The sequence below is a fragment of the Plectropomus leopardus genome, chromosome 20 (assembly GCF_026936395.1).
Source record: "Plectropomus leopardus strain MGB_pleo_1.0 chromosome 20, ASM2693639v1, whole genome shotgun sequence".
Taxonomy (NCBI): Eukaryota; Metazoa; Chordata; class Actinopteri; order Perciformes; family Serranidae; genus Plectropomus; species Plectropomus leopardus.
In genome coordinates, this window is record NC_142195.1 from 3,751,803 (window position 1) to 3,767,750 (window position 15,948).

The 15,948-nt window shown below is 38.9% G+C and overlaps 1 protein-coding gene across 2 annotated transcripts in view; it reads left to right on the forward strand.

Moving 5' to 3' along the window:
• Positions 1 to 15,948, forward strand: part of LOC121959920 (synaptic vesicle glycoprotein 2C-like) — a 64,766-nt gene that overhangs the window by 37,351 nt on the left and 11,467 nt on the right. For both annotated transcript variants that reach the window (XM_088071104.1, XM_042509467.2), the window contains 5 exons: positions 10,615 to 10,748; positions 11,207 to 11,296; positions 11,381 to 11,491; positions 11,584 to 11,672; positions 13,936 to 14,100. In XM_088071104.1, coding sequence (XP_087927230.1) covers positions 10,615 to 10,748; positions 11,207 to 11,296; positions 11,381 to 11,491; positions 11,584 to 11,672; positions 13,936 to 14,100 — 589 coding nt within the window. The remainder of the gene's footprint in view (positions 1 to 10,614; positions 10,749 to 11,206; positions 11,297 to 11,380; positions 11,492 to 11,583; positions 11,673 to 13,935; positions 14,101 to 15,948) is intronic.

The window sequence follows — 15,948 nt, forward strand, 5'->3', positions numbered from 1 at the left end:
CAATCAGAATACGGCTTTCATGTTACAAGGTATTCTTCCAGGAATGCACTCTCAGTATTTGATTTCCCTCGGCAGCAGCTCACTGGATGACACAGCATTATGCTGCAGAAAAGACTGTAGAACACTGCTTTGGTAAAAAAGGCAAAATGACTCAATGTCCATGTACTTTGAGCTCCAGCGACCCAGATTCCAAACTGGAGAAGTGTCCCACTGTCAGGAATCACTCGCATCACTAGTTCAAACATTACACTGCAAATAGAAATGGCAGTAAAGTTGGACTCTGCGGTATGTTTCCCCGCTGATGACGCTCCCCGCTGTTAGTGATGCACATACATCGCAGCACGATACGTAGCATGAAGGCTGCATTGCAAATACTTTCAGAATCCTGGGGCTTAATGTAGACATGGCCCTCCAGGGTGTACATGAATCCAAAGCAGGTGGCGGTGTAGGTGGAGGCTCTGACAATAGCTGCAGCAGAAAAAGCAGCAAAGCATATGTCAGCCTGCACAAAAAATATACACATGCAGGCCTGTAACCCTTTAAATGTTGAACAACTTGGTTTGATGTCTTTCAAAAACATGGGGAGAAGAAAAAAGGCAATTTGGTCCAAAAATTAGCTTGATATTAGTAAGAAAAAGAAAACTGCAAAACAATGACCTGAAAATAAGCAAAAATAAAATAAAGTAAATAAGAAACAAGAAAATGTCTGTATTTTTTAACATGTGTAGATAAAACTGAGCAACCTGGCCCCAAAATTAGCAAGATATTGGTGAAAATAATAAGGTTGAAGAAAAAAATGACCTGAAAATAAACAAAAATAAAATAGAATTATTAACAGACAATTACACTGAGCAATGTGGCCTAAAAATAGCAATATATTAGTTAAAAGAAAAAAAAAAGTTGATAACCATTACCTGAAAATAAGCAGATATAAAAGTTTTAAAAAAAGAAAAAAATTTTTTTACTTTTCCTTTTTTTCTTTTTTTCTTGATATTTTTCATTTGCATTTCATACAGATGTTCATTAATATGTTGTGTCCCTTTTAAAACAAAGAAAAACTAAAAAATGCTTATTTTTTTGCAAATTTTTGAATTTTTTGTAAATTGTGTTTGTATGTGTAAATTTTATTACATTTTTTTTCTGTAAAATACATTTTCACACAAAATTATTATAATTACTTATATAGTCTTTTGGACATTTTTTCCTGTTTCCATTTTTTCGGTAATTTTCTTGTCACCTTGTCAATTTCTTGAAAATTTTGGGACATCTCTGTCATTTTTTTTTTGCCTTTTTCCCCCAAAGAAATCAAACCAATAATCTCAGGTTGATCTGGATTTCAGAGCATTAAATTCACCACAGTATCAGCATATCAAGATCTTCGTGATCTGCAGGGAGGTGGCAGGCAAGCTCTCAGTTGACACAACTTTGTTGTTTTTAATTTTCAAAACATTTTTACCAAAAACTTATAGGACCAAACCATAATGTTGGGATAATTGCTGTCCACAACATAAAATCTGTACAGTCAGTATTTGTGTTTATTTCATGCAATTTTAGACTAAAACTAAATATAGGAGGAGAACAATATAAAAGGTTTGCTTATAGAACACATCTCATAAAATATAGTGAGGGAGAGCTGGAGGGTGAAGGGAGGAGGTGTGTGTGTCAGAGGACAAGAACAAAATGAGCCAACTGAAATCAATGTGGTGTGGAGGGGCGTGGACGAGGGGACAGGAGCAGAGAAGGAGATCAGGACGAGAGGTGGTGATTTATGTGGCCCGTGTCAGGGATAATCGAAAGGTGAGGGGATACAGAGGAGGGCTGAGGGGAAGCGGCGGCAAAAAAACAAAGAGGACAGGACAGGGTGAAAGAGTATTAAAGGAAAGGATGAGTGAAGAGGAAGAGTTTCTTTGTTTGCCATCTTCAGGGCCGTGTTGATCAGTTATAATGCAGTCTGCATCAGGACACTGTCTCTGCTGAGGACAGTGCAGGGTGTGACTCAATGGTGCGTGGCCCCCATGTTGATTAAGTACCTCGAGCGAGTGGTGTTGAATAAAGTCACTGGACCAATACAAACTTTAGGACAACATGTAAAGAAACTAGTGGGTGAAACTGCATCTAGTTAAAGACAGAATCTGTTGCCATGGCTTCCTCTGGGAGTATTTTTAGATACCAAAACAAAAATATGAAAAAGTGTGATTATCTCAGTAAAATTCACTTTCCATTAAGTCATTTAACCCATTCAGCATCACTTTCGTTGACGTCTTTCACAAGCATTTAAACCCCTGGGATATGAGAAAACATGGGGGGAAAAAAGCAATCAGATACTTGGCAAAAAACTGCAAGAAAGGAAAAATGTCCAGAAAAATATATTTGTAATTCTTATAATTATATGTTTTAAATTATCAGTCATTTTCTGTAACCGCTTGTCCTCGTAAGGGTCGCGGGGGGGCTGGAGCCAATCCCAGCTGTCATCGGGCGGAAGGCGGGGTACACCCTGGACAGTTCGCCAGACTATCGCAGAAAAAAATGTATATATATATTTTTTTATTTTATTTTGTCTAGCACTTTCTTAAAATGATAGTTGTGGATTTTTTAATTTGGGCTGTATGAGGTACTTATTTATAGTCAGTGTATTACATTACATATTATAGTAGCTGGTGGTCAGTGCACGCCACAGCTCATTATTGCCATGCTGTATAGAGGGGTTGATATCAAAATGTGTTTTAGCCACTTTAAAAATAGTTTATTGAGAGTGTATTCAACATGAAGTTTTATTTCAGTCAGATCACGTAACAGCCGCTTACAGCACTCTCTGACCCAAACAGCTGAGCGGTGGTGGATGAGAAATGTAGTGCCAAAGGAAAAGGCTGTGTGACAGCGAGGTAAAGCACTGAAATTTTCTAAATACAGCATCCACTGAGACTGACTTTTTAAGGTAGGCCTTTTTTAAAATGGCTAAAATATGTTTTGATATTAACCCCTGTGGGGTGTGCACCCCGTCTGTTTCTACAAAGCAGGGGCAGGCCAACCACCAACTACTACTTTTTTTTCTTCTTTAATTATTTTTGTTAAGTTCGTTAAGTGTAATGTCTTGCTAATTTTTGGGCCATTTTTTGTTGATTTTTATTTTTGTTTTTATGTATTTATTTTAAACATGTAAAAAAAAGGAAATAGAGAAATTAATATACAAGAACAGACATTAAAAAGTAATAATTACACAGTGAAGACCTAAAGCGCAAGAAATAGTCAAAAACAGAATGAAACATAATGACTTGGTTTACATATTGGAAAAGGAGTGAGAAGAAGTAAAAATGTATTTAATACCACCACTTCTCCAAAAGTCTCTGATTTTTATTAACTAGCTTCCCTTTTCAAAGTTTTTAAGTTGTTCATTTCCTTCCTTAAATATTTTCCATATTCCATATTTGCTTTTTATACTTTTGAAAGAAATCAAGCCACTTTGAAGGAAGGAAGAATTACTTCACTTATTTCTTTTTTAAAACTATGCGAGTTTGTTTGGCTATACTGTAAATAGATGCAGCAGTAGCTGGTTAGCATGTGTTTGTTCCCCCCAGAATTCTGGGACATGTAGTATTAAACCACAGTTTCTGTAACCACCAGTAACAACAAATATCGCCCCCCAAAAGACCATTTGTGCATCAGTTACTTACCCCGTGTTAAATTAAATTTGTGTAACAAACCTTTTCCTGCATGCCTCCGTGGTGAACCAAGAATCCAAATAACACCCCCAAAATTTCTTGATTTATTTTATTCTAGGGGGCCCACATTTAATTACAGCAAAACTTTATCAAAACATTTGTTAACAAACTTTCACATTGCTCATGCAATATAATCCAAGTCTCATTTATCATGTTGTATGCTTCCCAAACAGACAGCTCTTTCTGTTTTTGGAGTTTTCATTACAAATTTAATGTAACACAACATGAGTAACTGATATAGAAATGGTCACTTAGGGGGTGAATTACTCCTTTACATTTTTCTGCTTGAGTGTTGACACCTGTGGTTACTGGTGGCAACAGCAAGTGCGGTTTAAAACTACATGTCCCAGCATTCTGGTAGCAGCAAACTTTTATGCTGCCTTCATGTGCTCCTTGGAAATATTGGACTTCCCAGTTGTGCAGTTATAATTACAACATACACACAGTCAAGTGCTTTGGTCAGAAAAAAAAAGTGGATGCTAAAAGTAAGCAGGTTTTTTCATGTAATCGGCCTGAAAAAAAATCAATCAATGAAATAAGATGACCATTAGCAAGCTAAGTTAACATTGTTATCAATCTTATCAAAGTAGCCTTATAATTAAAAGTTTGTTGGCTTGCTACAGCTAATAGATGCATATACTAAAATGTGCAGCGTAAATGAGAGCTATAGGAACAAAATGAAATATATCTCTTTTTTACTGTCAATTGCTGACATTGTATCCATGTTTTCCGCCATTTCTGCTGCCCTGAAACATAACGTAAATGTTTCAACTCTGGGATCAACGGAATTTCCCAACGTCCCACTCTCATTCCAGCCAACTCGTAACTTGTTACTGCTGAATACGATATTTTCAAAGAGCACATGAAGGCAGCATCTAAGCAGCTACTTTGTCAGAAACATAGGAACAACTGCTGTATCTGTTTCCAGTGCAGCCAAACACATTGTTTTCATAAAGATGCCAGTCAATAAAACGCCTTTTTCCAAAATGCCACAAACTACTGTCATCCAACCTTATGCTGATGTTTAGATGAGTAATTGTTGTCAGGGCTAAATAGAGCTGCCCCCGAAGTGTTGATAATTTTAATCATCAGTTGAGAAGCCTCCAGGTTGACTCACACTTTGTCAGTCAAATCATTGCCTTTTTTTTCATAGCTGTGTCATTGTACATGGAGATATGCAGAATAACAGAAAGGCAGGCTGCACTTTTACAATCAAATCGTGCCTCAGAATGACCAAACTGTGATGGAAACAGGGCAGCGTGATGCAGAGCTGCATCATTTGTTTCTGTTGGTAGCTCCAACGCTCTCAGCTCTGGTGCCGAACATTAGCAAAGTCAGCTGAAGTCATTTTGAAATAGACGTTGTTACAACCCACTGCTGTCCAATGTGACTGGATCCTCAGCTGACAGCGCTGTCAGCAGCCTGGCAGGAGAGACGCTCTTCAGGATTTTATAACCGAACACTGGACACTTTTGATTTTTTTGACTGTGCTGAGCACATTAAAGGGATAGTTCAGAATTTTTAAAGTGTGGTTGTATGGGGTACTTATCCATAAAGAATGTATAAAAAACACTAGATGTTCATCGTCACACCTCCCAGTCTGGAGAAGCAGGCTGGGGTCCGACACGGAATCTAAGTGATCTACTGTTGTAGATGGGGGCCAGCAACCAAACATGATTTAGCAGTTGATTTACAGTTGCTGTTATTATTACTGTTTGCCGTATTCTTGCGAAAGCAATCTCTCAAGAACACCTAGAGGAACGTTTGCTTGGACTCAATGACAAGTTGATTATTTTTTTGTGTGTTTAAAGGACAAAGCTCTCTGTGACCTCACAAAACATGTTTTTAGCCTTAACCTACGAATTTTTAATTAACACAAATATCTAATGTGATTAATGAAGTTTTAACATTTTATATCGAAAAGGTCAAATGTCAACTTCACTGGTCATTAGTCAACATCATAACTCAGGAACAGAAGGGCAGACATTTAGTCTGAATTGGTGACTTTAATTTTGAAACTGTGCTGACTGTAGAGATCTTCTGTGCTGCTGGGGGAAAGATGTGTGTGATGCATCCATGTTTTTACAGACATTCAAGTAAACTGTAAGTGCAGCTTTACTGGCACATGGTGTCACACATCTGCATGTCAATAATTCAAGCTTTGACTTTCCTCTTGTGATATCTAGTTATGCAGATTTTGTTTTAGTTGCTCAGGTTATAACATATTGGTATCCAAAAGTCCAAATTCATAGTTCCAGGGAAAATTCTCTCCTTTTTACATGAAACTGTGACACCAAAGAGTATTTGTTTCACTTCTGATTTTCCTTTTCTGGGTTATTTGCTTTCAATAATTACTGGATAAATAAGAAGTCATTGTTTTATGACTGAAAGAATGTGTGTGTGTGTGTGTGTGTGTGTGTGTGCATGTGTGTGTGTGTGTGTGTGTGTGTGTGTGTGTGTGTGTGCGTGTGTGTGCACGCGGACAAGCTCATAAGCACATGGAGCCAAGTATTTCATTTTATTCTCATTTGTACTTTCCATCTTAAGGCTCTCTGTCTGTTGTCAAAAACTTTATTCCTGTGAGCAAGTGTGTGAGCGAGTGTGTGAGCACCGGCCGAGGCTCATAATTGAGGCCAATTGATTAGACGCCAGTGTTTTAACAATTTTTTTTTTCTCCAAGACGCAGCGGTGTGTGGGTAATAGGTTCCGCCGCAGTGCTCTGTGCATTGATTGGTGGACAAAGGCCAGAAAACTGTGTGTGTGTGTGTGTGTGTGTGTGTGTGTGTGTGTGTGTGTGTGTGTGTTGCAGTGTGAGATGTAGGATGGATTTAGTCTAAGTGTCTGTATGTCTTTCTGCGTGTTCATTAACACAACAATATTTTCAAATTTGTGTCACATCAAACGATGTCCAAGAACAGTGTGTGTGTGTGTGTGTGTGTGTGTGTGTGTGTGTGTGTGTGTGTGTGTGTGTGTGTGTGTGTGTGTGTGTGTGTGTGTGTGTTTGTGTGTGTGTGTCAGTTGTGCTCACTTACTGTAGAAAAGAAACATAAATCTTGCTGAGCATCTGAATCAGTCAGCCTTCCCCTCCAGTCCATTAAAGCCATAATCCCCCTAATGAGGTTTGTACTGGTACAGGCTGGAGCAGCACCACAGGCCACATACACACACACACACACACACACACACACACACACACTTCTCTGCATCCATGTTAACATGCTTTACTGATGCTGATTTTATACACTCTTGGCTGTTTGAATGAAATTTAGACTGGTTGGCATTTTAAATGCAATGTCATATTTTTTATTATTTCTGCATTGTATGCAGAATCTATAGTTGACAGGACAAGATTTTGGTATCAGTGTGTTCTAGTTTAGATCATTTGACATTTTATCATCAGGAAAACAGTGTGTGTGGAGAAGCAGAGCACAATCTCAGAGCCCATCAGCTACCGCCTGACGATGAGTTACCTTTGTATTAACTTTTTAAAACTTTATCTGCTTTCACATGCAAATATGTATTTGTTGAGCATGGAAGAGGAAGTCTTGGCCTAGATATCTGCTAGCTATACCAGATCACACGGAAATATTGGCCCAGATCCGCAGAGGCTTTCTGTGCCAATGGGCTCAAAGATTGCATTTTTTTTATGACTGGTGTTTATGTTTTTGCCAGCTTTCTAATAAATAATATCATAGAATATTTAATAAAGCACAATTATGTTTCCTATGTAGAGGCTTGGGAACGGTGATCTAAAAATCAAGGTCATTCTGATTTTAAAAGAATCTTTAGATTAAAAAACTTTGAATCTGCTTTTCTTTGTGTTTAATGTATTTTTATACATTTTTTGACACCTCTCTGAGAATTCACAGTCAAAGTTTGATGCTTTTTCTGACTTTGATGTCAACTTTAATGTTGTTGCTGATGATATGATATCTCATCCTGAAGTCATGACACCACCAGTGCCACTGTGGATGTTGATATAGCCCAACGTGTCCTCATACAAAGGTTCATATGATATCCAATGAATTAGCACCACATAATATGAGAGGCACCTGGCTGCACAGTGGAGGTCCATGCAGACATGAGCAGGAGGCATCTCTGCAGGAGCGTGCATGTGCAAGAGTCGCGGCTGACAGGAAATCACATGTTCTAAGCAGCGGAAGTTGGAAAGTGTGACTGAAGTATAAAAAGTACATTTTGAGAGTATTTCGTGCAAGTTTTTGGAGTTGTGTGGACTTCGGTGTTTTCACGTTATTGTTTAAATCATTGTTCTGCAAAAATTATGCAAATGAAGCTGCCATTTGCAGAAATACAGGTCACTAGTTGACTCAGCACTTTTTAGAGGTCTCTCTCTCTCACACACACACACACGCACACAGCTCCGTGTCTCTCCCAGTGGCACTGAGCACCACCACTGCTACAAACACTAAGTCGAAGTTCATGCATTATTTTTGCCTGACACTTAATGTTTCATCTTTTTTTAAATTCATGAAAAACGTCCTTCTGAGGATCTGAAGGCCTCTCCTCAAAGGAAACAAACTAAACTCCCAAGAACTGAACTAATAAGGCAGTCAGGCAATCCTTTTTTACCAACTCACAGAGTAAAAAAAAAGTATCCGTCCACCAGAGACTGTCCTCCAAAGTACAAATGTGAGTGATTAACTGGGATATGTTTTATGATACTGAGTTTATAATATGAGTTCTGATGTTTAACCAGCAAACATTGTGTTTCTCTGTAATGATGGAAAACATCCCAGGCTGCAAAAAAAGGAAAGTCAGTGTAGTTTCTGCCTGCATTTCATTAATAACATCTTGATCATGTTTTTGATGAGTCTACTTGAAGTGAAATGTGCTGGTAACATATGACCACATACACAGCACACAAACACCTGGAAAAAAACAATCATGTTAAATGATATTTCCCAGTGATCAGTGTGAAAAACAAGCACACATCTTTTCAAAATTGTAAATGTAATTTTTGGCTCTCAAGGACTCACAACATAGGAGAATATTCTCTTTTAATATGTAATATGTAAGATTTCCTCATTAAAATGTAATTAAAAATGACTCAATCAATGTCTTATTTTATGTTGCGTTGTGTACTCCACTATTCCAAATATTTCCAACCATATCCAGACCCAGGGAAGTCATTCTAATCAAAGACGTGGCTTGTGTCATTTGGCGGTGGAGTCAAATCCACTGTGTCATCATAAATTTATCCAGTATTGAACCCCGTTTAATGGTAAACTTTTTAGATCTTGGTCACTTTTTATTTTCAAAACTTGAAACTGCTATATTCAATATTTTTCTCTGGTTTAACTCAATGGGTTGATTTGTTTTAGAGAGTAGGAGATCTCTGTGGGTAATTTGGGTCATAGTAAAAACTTCTTGGACGTCTGGATTTTTGAGTTATCAGACAAAAAAGGTGAGCATATATTTGCAAGAGCGGCGGCCCCTCCATAACCAGCCAAACAGAATAGGAGAAATACTCATTTTAAATGTGAAATTGCTTTTTTTCAGTGTTTGTACCTTATTTTACCTCCTAGTCTGTTTGTACTGGAGAGGAAGAGACCTCGGTGGAAAATTCAGCTCCCAGTAAAAACCAAATAAACGATGAACACTAAAAGAATTGTGTTATAGGGAGAAACTGACTACAATGCCTGTCTTTTATCTTTGTTTTTATTAAGAGATCCCAAGCAGCATAAAATTACAAATTGTCCATTAAAATTTAAAGTCTGTCACATTAGAAACTTTTACTTTTTGTAATGTAGACCTCTCAGGAGCTGAACCCTAAATGCAGCACTTGGCTCTCTGTCTTGCTCTCCATGGTGCTGAAAAATTCAAACCTAATATCTTTTAAGTCTCCTACTAGTGGTGAAATATTCAGACTCAAGCTCAAGCCACTGCACTCTATAGGAGTTCCACAGAACACCCTAACAACTTAGAGATGCCCAAACATTGACACTGATCATCATGGAAACCACCTGCCATGCCCTTGTGCTTAGAGCAACCTCTGAGCACAAACCTGGTGACACCCAAAACTGAACACAAGGAAAATATCTACCAACAACCTAAGCCATGCAGTGTCCACCATAGCAACTCATTATTCTGTCCCAAATATTTAGCACCTCAGTTATAAGTTCATCTAGACTTAACTTTCTTTATTTGGGGCCCACTCTTGCAAAATAAGAGGAGGCCAGGAGCCAATTGCAGTAGGCCCATACAAGTTTCTAGGATTTTAAGGTCATTTCTTGGATGTTAGCACATTTCTAGGATTTTAGCACATTTTGAGCATATGAAGAAGTTTCTTTGATTTCAGGACATTTCTAGGATTTTGGAACATTTCTAGGATTTAAGGACATTTCTAGGATATAAGCACATTTCAAGGATTTTAGGATGTTTCTAGGATATTAGCACACTTCAAGGATTTTAGGGTTTCTAGGATATTAGCACATTTCAAGGATTTTAGGACATTTCTAGGATATTAGCACATTTCAAGGATTTTAGGACATTTATGGGGCTCAGGACATTTCTAGGATGTTAGTGGTCTAGACATTTTTTCTAACTCATTTCTGTTTCAATTAATGAAATATTCGGGTGAGAAAAGTAAAGTAGGAATTGAGAGAGACTGATGACAATGTGTCTGCAGATACCAAAGAGTGCACCGAGACACTAGGGACGTCTTGACCCGCAGGTTAATTAATTTCATCAGCTTGTGGCAGCATGTATGTTCATCCAGGACTGAAAACCCACAGCACATCCAACCTTGCTGGAAACATTAAGCTTTAATTGAGTTTTATGTGAATGTGTTTGTTTTATTCAAGTTTTATGTCTCTTTGTGTCATTAGATATGAATTAAATGTGTGTCTCTCTGTGTGTCTGCCTCTGTGTGCAGGCTGGAGTTTCAGCATGGGTTCAGCCTACCAGTTCCACAGCTGGAGAGTGTTTGTTGTGGTGTGTGCGCTGCCGTGTGTCTCTGCAGTGGTCGCTCTCACTTTTATGCCTGAGAGCCCCCGCTTCTTCCTTGAGGTAAGAGACAGAGATGCAGTGCGCTGTGATGCTGGCAGCACATTTAATTTCACAACAATAATAATAATGGATATCAGAAAATAACTTGTTTTTCAGAGAAACAATTTTAATGCAGTAAAATATTTTAAGACTGAAAACGGCATCTTTGCATCAATGCAGAGGTTCTCAAACTGTAAGGCATGCTTCCAAAAGGGGGCAGCGGAGAGTTGAAAGGGAGATGTGGGGGGGACACGAGACAAAGATACTGCAGGAGGTGAAAGACGGGTGCATGCAGGCAGGGGTGTTGTTGTGGCTTAAATTCAGGTAATTTTCTTGTAACTTGTTCTTGCAAATGTTTGGGTCATTTCTTGTTAAGTTGTTAAGTTGTTGTTTGTTTGTTTTTTTTTTCTCAAGTTGCTCAAAGGCAAGGAAAAAGGCAGATGTTTGCGCACATGTGACATTACATTCCTGTCTCTTAGATGGGCAAACACGATGAGGCCTGGATGGTGCTCAAACAAATCCACGACACCAACATGCGCGCCCGCGGAGAGCCTGAGAGAGTCTTCACTGTGAGTACACACACTGGCCCTGCAATACTTCTCTGTGTTGCTGCAGAGCGACAGCAGGTGACAGATCAGTGTCTCCCCCTGCAGGTGAACAGGATCAAAATCCCCAAACAGCTGGACGAGCTGGTGGAGATGCAGAATGAGTCAGCCAACCCTGTACTCAAAGTCCTCTCCAAGATCAAGGCAGAACTCAGAGGAGTATGATCCTTTTTTAATTTCTCCTGGTTTGTTGTACACTGATTTTATATTCAATTTTAATTTAAATTAAACTATTCTCCCTTTTATCACAGATCTGGCTGACTTTTATGAGATGCTTCAACTACCCAGTCAGAGACAACACTATCAAACTGGCTGCAGTGTGGTTCACTCTGTCTTTTGGGTAAGAGATTTTCGGCACACCTCTCTGCATTACGACTGTATGCTTCCGTCATGTTAAATGATGCTGAGTATCGCCCTCAGCGATACTTAGCTGAGTCACCACGACTCTCCGGCTAAATAAGAGTTTCAGTGAGGTACTTAGCAGTGCAGCAGATGCTCTCTCACTTCCAGCCTCCTGATGAATGTTGACAGGTGAGATTGGAAAGAGAGAAGCGATTTGAGAGAAGGTGCCATTTGGCTTTTTGCTGCTGACGGCTCTAATGAATTGCAGTGCAAACATGTCCAAAAGTTTTCAGTCTGTAAAAATTCAAGATAGAAAGAGTGGCTTAGTTATACTACATGAAAAATTATGTTTCTGGTTTTGTTGTATATCAAGTAGTTGGGTTTTTTTCTCAATATGTCTTTTATTCTTTTAAATTTTTGGATCCTGTTATTGTCTTGTCCGTTGGTCGATCAACACGGAAACAGATCTGATCTTTTCATTTTAATTTGACCTCCCAGATCGAAAAAACACCAATAAACCAGCTGGACCTCTGACACCAGTTTGACCTTTTCTTCTCCAGAGACGCATACCACAGCAAAATTACACTGTGACTGACCCATGTAAACATACACACAAACACATGTACTGACATTTACACACACACACACACACACACACACACACACAGTCACAAAGTCATTAGCTGGTGGTGCTGCAATAAAAACAGCAATCCTCCAAGCTCAGGTCAAAGGACAGATGCTGTAAAGATTATAAAGCTCCTTTGGGGAAGTTTATGATTTGTAAAAGTTGACCTTTCATAAGTTCCACCCCTTTCCACTCTGTGGAACAATCAAGCAAGTTTGGAAGCCGGCTGGACCTCGTTCCACTTTCCCAATTTCTTTTATACTTTGATGTGTTGTGTGCTTGCTAGGCCTGTCTATGTTGAAAAAAAAACTGAAGATGGATAAAAGATGTTTCTTATTTATTGATTAACTTGGGATTGCCTGCAACAACAGCAAACTATACTAAAATATCAGTTTATAAACACAGCTCGTGTATTATCAACACATTCTCATCCCACGTGGTCACATTCTTCCATACTTCCATGTCTACATATCATATTCCAGGGAAACTGTCTGCTATTTATGCCACTACCGTGATGTCAACAAAAGCACATGGTGGGATTTAGGACTGTGCAATGTGACAAAATATATCGCCTGACGATTAAAAAAAAGTCTAGTATTTCATATTTGTATATTCCATTTATGTCGAGTGATAACACTTTGGATCCACCTGTGTGGCTGAGGGGGCGTCTCCACAATGCACAGTACCAAAACAAACATGGAGTTGCTGGACAGTGATGCTGAACGTGGGGATTCAGCACAACACACTGACACTTACCGGCCTATTCAAAACCAGGAGGAGCTCATACCCAAAAAGGGGGGTGACTTCTGTTGTTTGGATGTGGTTTTGGTATGAAGAGTCAGACACAGAACTAGTGGTGGGTAAATATATGAATAAACTTGGATGCATCATGGCTTGTTCCACGTGTGATTTATAAAATGACTTTATCACAAACATTGAGTATAAACTGTTTTAATTTTTTAGCCACTGGCATGAGACTTGCCTTTATTTTTCCCTCTGTCTCCTGCAGCTCTCTGCCTCTCTCACACACACAGAGCAGGGCTTTTACAGAGCTCCAGACCATGACTATTTAGTCACATGTGGCAATCAAGGAGCACAACTATGACTTGCAGACACTATTAATATCTGAACTGGTGAGCTGTTAATTTGTTAGAGAAAGAATATATCATCATGTATAACAATGCTGTGGTAACAGTCTAACTTAATGAGTGGTAGTGGCAGTAGTGTGTGCAGGTCGAGAGGTTGTGTTTTTCTATCTGCAGAGCTCTAATCGCGACTATTTAGTCACATTTTGCAACCCCCAAACACCAGTGCAACTTGTAAATCTTTGCAATCTATGAATTTGAGAGCTGTTAATTTGTTTCCAGCTCACAGTGGATTAAAAGTCATACTGTGGTTATAGCTTCACTTTCTGCTAACGCTAACAACCAACTGTTGACCGGAAACTTTAAGTTCACAGCAGAAACTGAGAAATCCTGTCATCAATTTATCAAAGCACAAAGAAATAGAACAGCACATCTAACACTTTACACAACAGTCCATGGTGACTTCAGAGTGAGCAGTAGCAGAATCAGCTGCACTTGCGTGGCCTGTTTCTGTGACCACACTTTACTACAGACGCTGTTTCTGTATCCAGGTACTACGGGCTCTCTGTTTGGTTCCCCGACGTCATCAAGCACCTCCAGGCCGACGAGTACGCCTCCAGAGTAAAGATCCACAACAACGAACGCACTGAAGACTTCACCTTCAACTTCACCCTGGAGAACCAGATCCACAGAAACGGAGTCTTTCTAAATGACAGGTAAACAAAAAAAAGAGAGAAAATGATATTCAGTAAGAGATCATTAAAGCTAGCAATGTAACAAACAATGATCCAAACCTTTGAGCCTCTCTCGGCACGGTGTTGTGGTTAAAAGCATCCCACTGTGGGATAGCAGTGCTATTTGTCATTCCCCCAAACAACACACCTCTGCCGGTAATATTAATCCTTCCTCCTTTATCTCTCCCAACACCAGGAAATTAAAAGTGTTATCTCTCTTTCCCTCTCCCTCTCTCTCACTCTCTCTCTTTCTCTCTCTCACACACACACACACACATCCTCTCCTGGTTACGATTCTCACTTACACAAAGACACAACAATCTGCTGTTGTTGTTCTTTTCCGTCCTCACAGGAGTGTTTATGAAGATATTGAATCAGGGCCAACACATGACACTGTGTAGACACAAGCAGCATGCTACAGATCATACAGATCAATTACAGGCCTTAGTTACTGTAGACATGCTGAAGGATGGCCATCTTTAGCATGTTGTCTTTACAGAGTAGAGGTGTTCAAAGTAAAAGTTGCAGTATCACTCTGTAAAAATACACATTTAAATATACATTCAGAGTTGATAAAAAGTCCTCCAACCCATATAACCACATGTGTGATACAACCCATCACAGTGAATTCTAAATAAGTCTGGCAGTAGATCAAAACATCCAAATACCAGAATGACAAAATAGCTCTTACATGTCCATTAATGGCTGCAGTTTTTAACACATGGTTAACATAGCAACTACGTTTTCAAAAATCAAATTATTGTGTTAGTGCAACTAAAACATGTAAACATCTTAGTGTGACTGAAATCTGAATTTCTTGAAATCAAGACAATTCAACTGGAAGATGAGCCATTTCATCATGTAAACACAGGCATTTTGCACATGCTCCTAGTCGCTGCTCTTGCCTCCTTCAGTGGTTAGGGATAGAAACTGTTTGTCACTTATGAGGGAGTGCTGCAAAATTAGTCAGGCATTAAAAATATATAAGCACTGAGAAGGGACTTGTGTTTTTAATTTTGGCTTAGGCAAGAGACATAGAACTTGAAAAGGTAGTATTTTATATTTATTTTAAATGAAAAAAGTCACATCCCAGCCACCCCTCTCCAATGTTACATAAAGTACAGTCCCACAACACCGGCACTGAAGCTAAGTGATGTCCTGCTGTGGACAGGGCCACAACAAATCATATTTCAGCCACCTAAAAAAAATAGTTAAAGTGTACACTTTATCTAAAGATTTGCTGCTCGTTACCAACACAACAGCTGATTGAGGCAGCGGTAGAGCAGCAGTTCCACCGCTCATTAGAGTTTTTCTCAGTGGAGTCTGACGTTTTTGATATAACCACTTGTCGGTAAGGGCTTTCTTACGTTGAAAATATTGTAAATATAACGTAGGCTGCACTTAAACTGATATTAATTTTTTAGGTGGCTTAAAACTAAGCGCCCTCTTGATTATATGTACATGAGGAGGCAGTTTTCTACCCTGAAGTTATTGTAAATAAACATTTATACATGTGATTTGGTCTATATCACAGTCTGTTTAAATAATATCGTTTTATTGCAACCAGTTGAAAGGGAGTAAATCTCCAACTGCTGTGGTGGAGTCAGACAAACTTCTTCAATAAATGGATTCTCCCTTGGTGCTTGTATACTGGGACAAGGACAGTAGTCTAATTAAATGACATAATCAAGCCATAGCTGTAGCTCCACTTAACTGTGCATGTAAAAATACTGAGTGAAACACACATTTGCACCAAAAGTACTTTGTTAGGTTTAGAAAAAAAAATATGGTATGACTTCTTTCATAAATATGTATGTAACATAACATAAG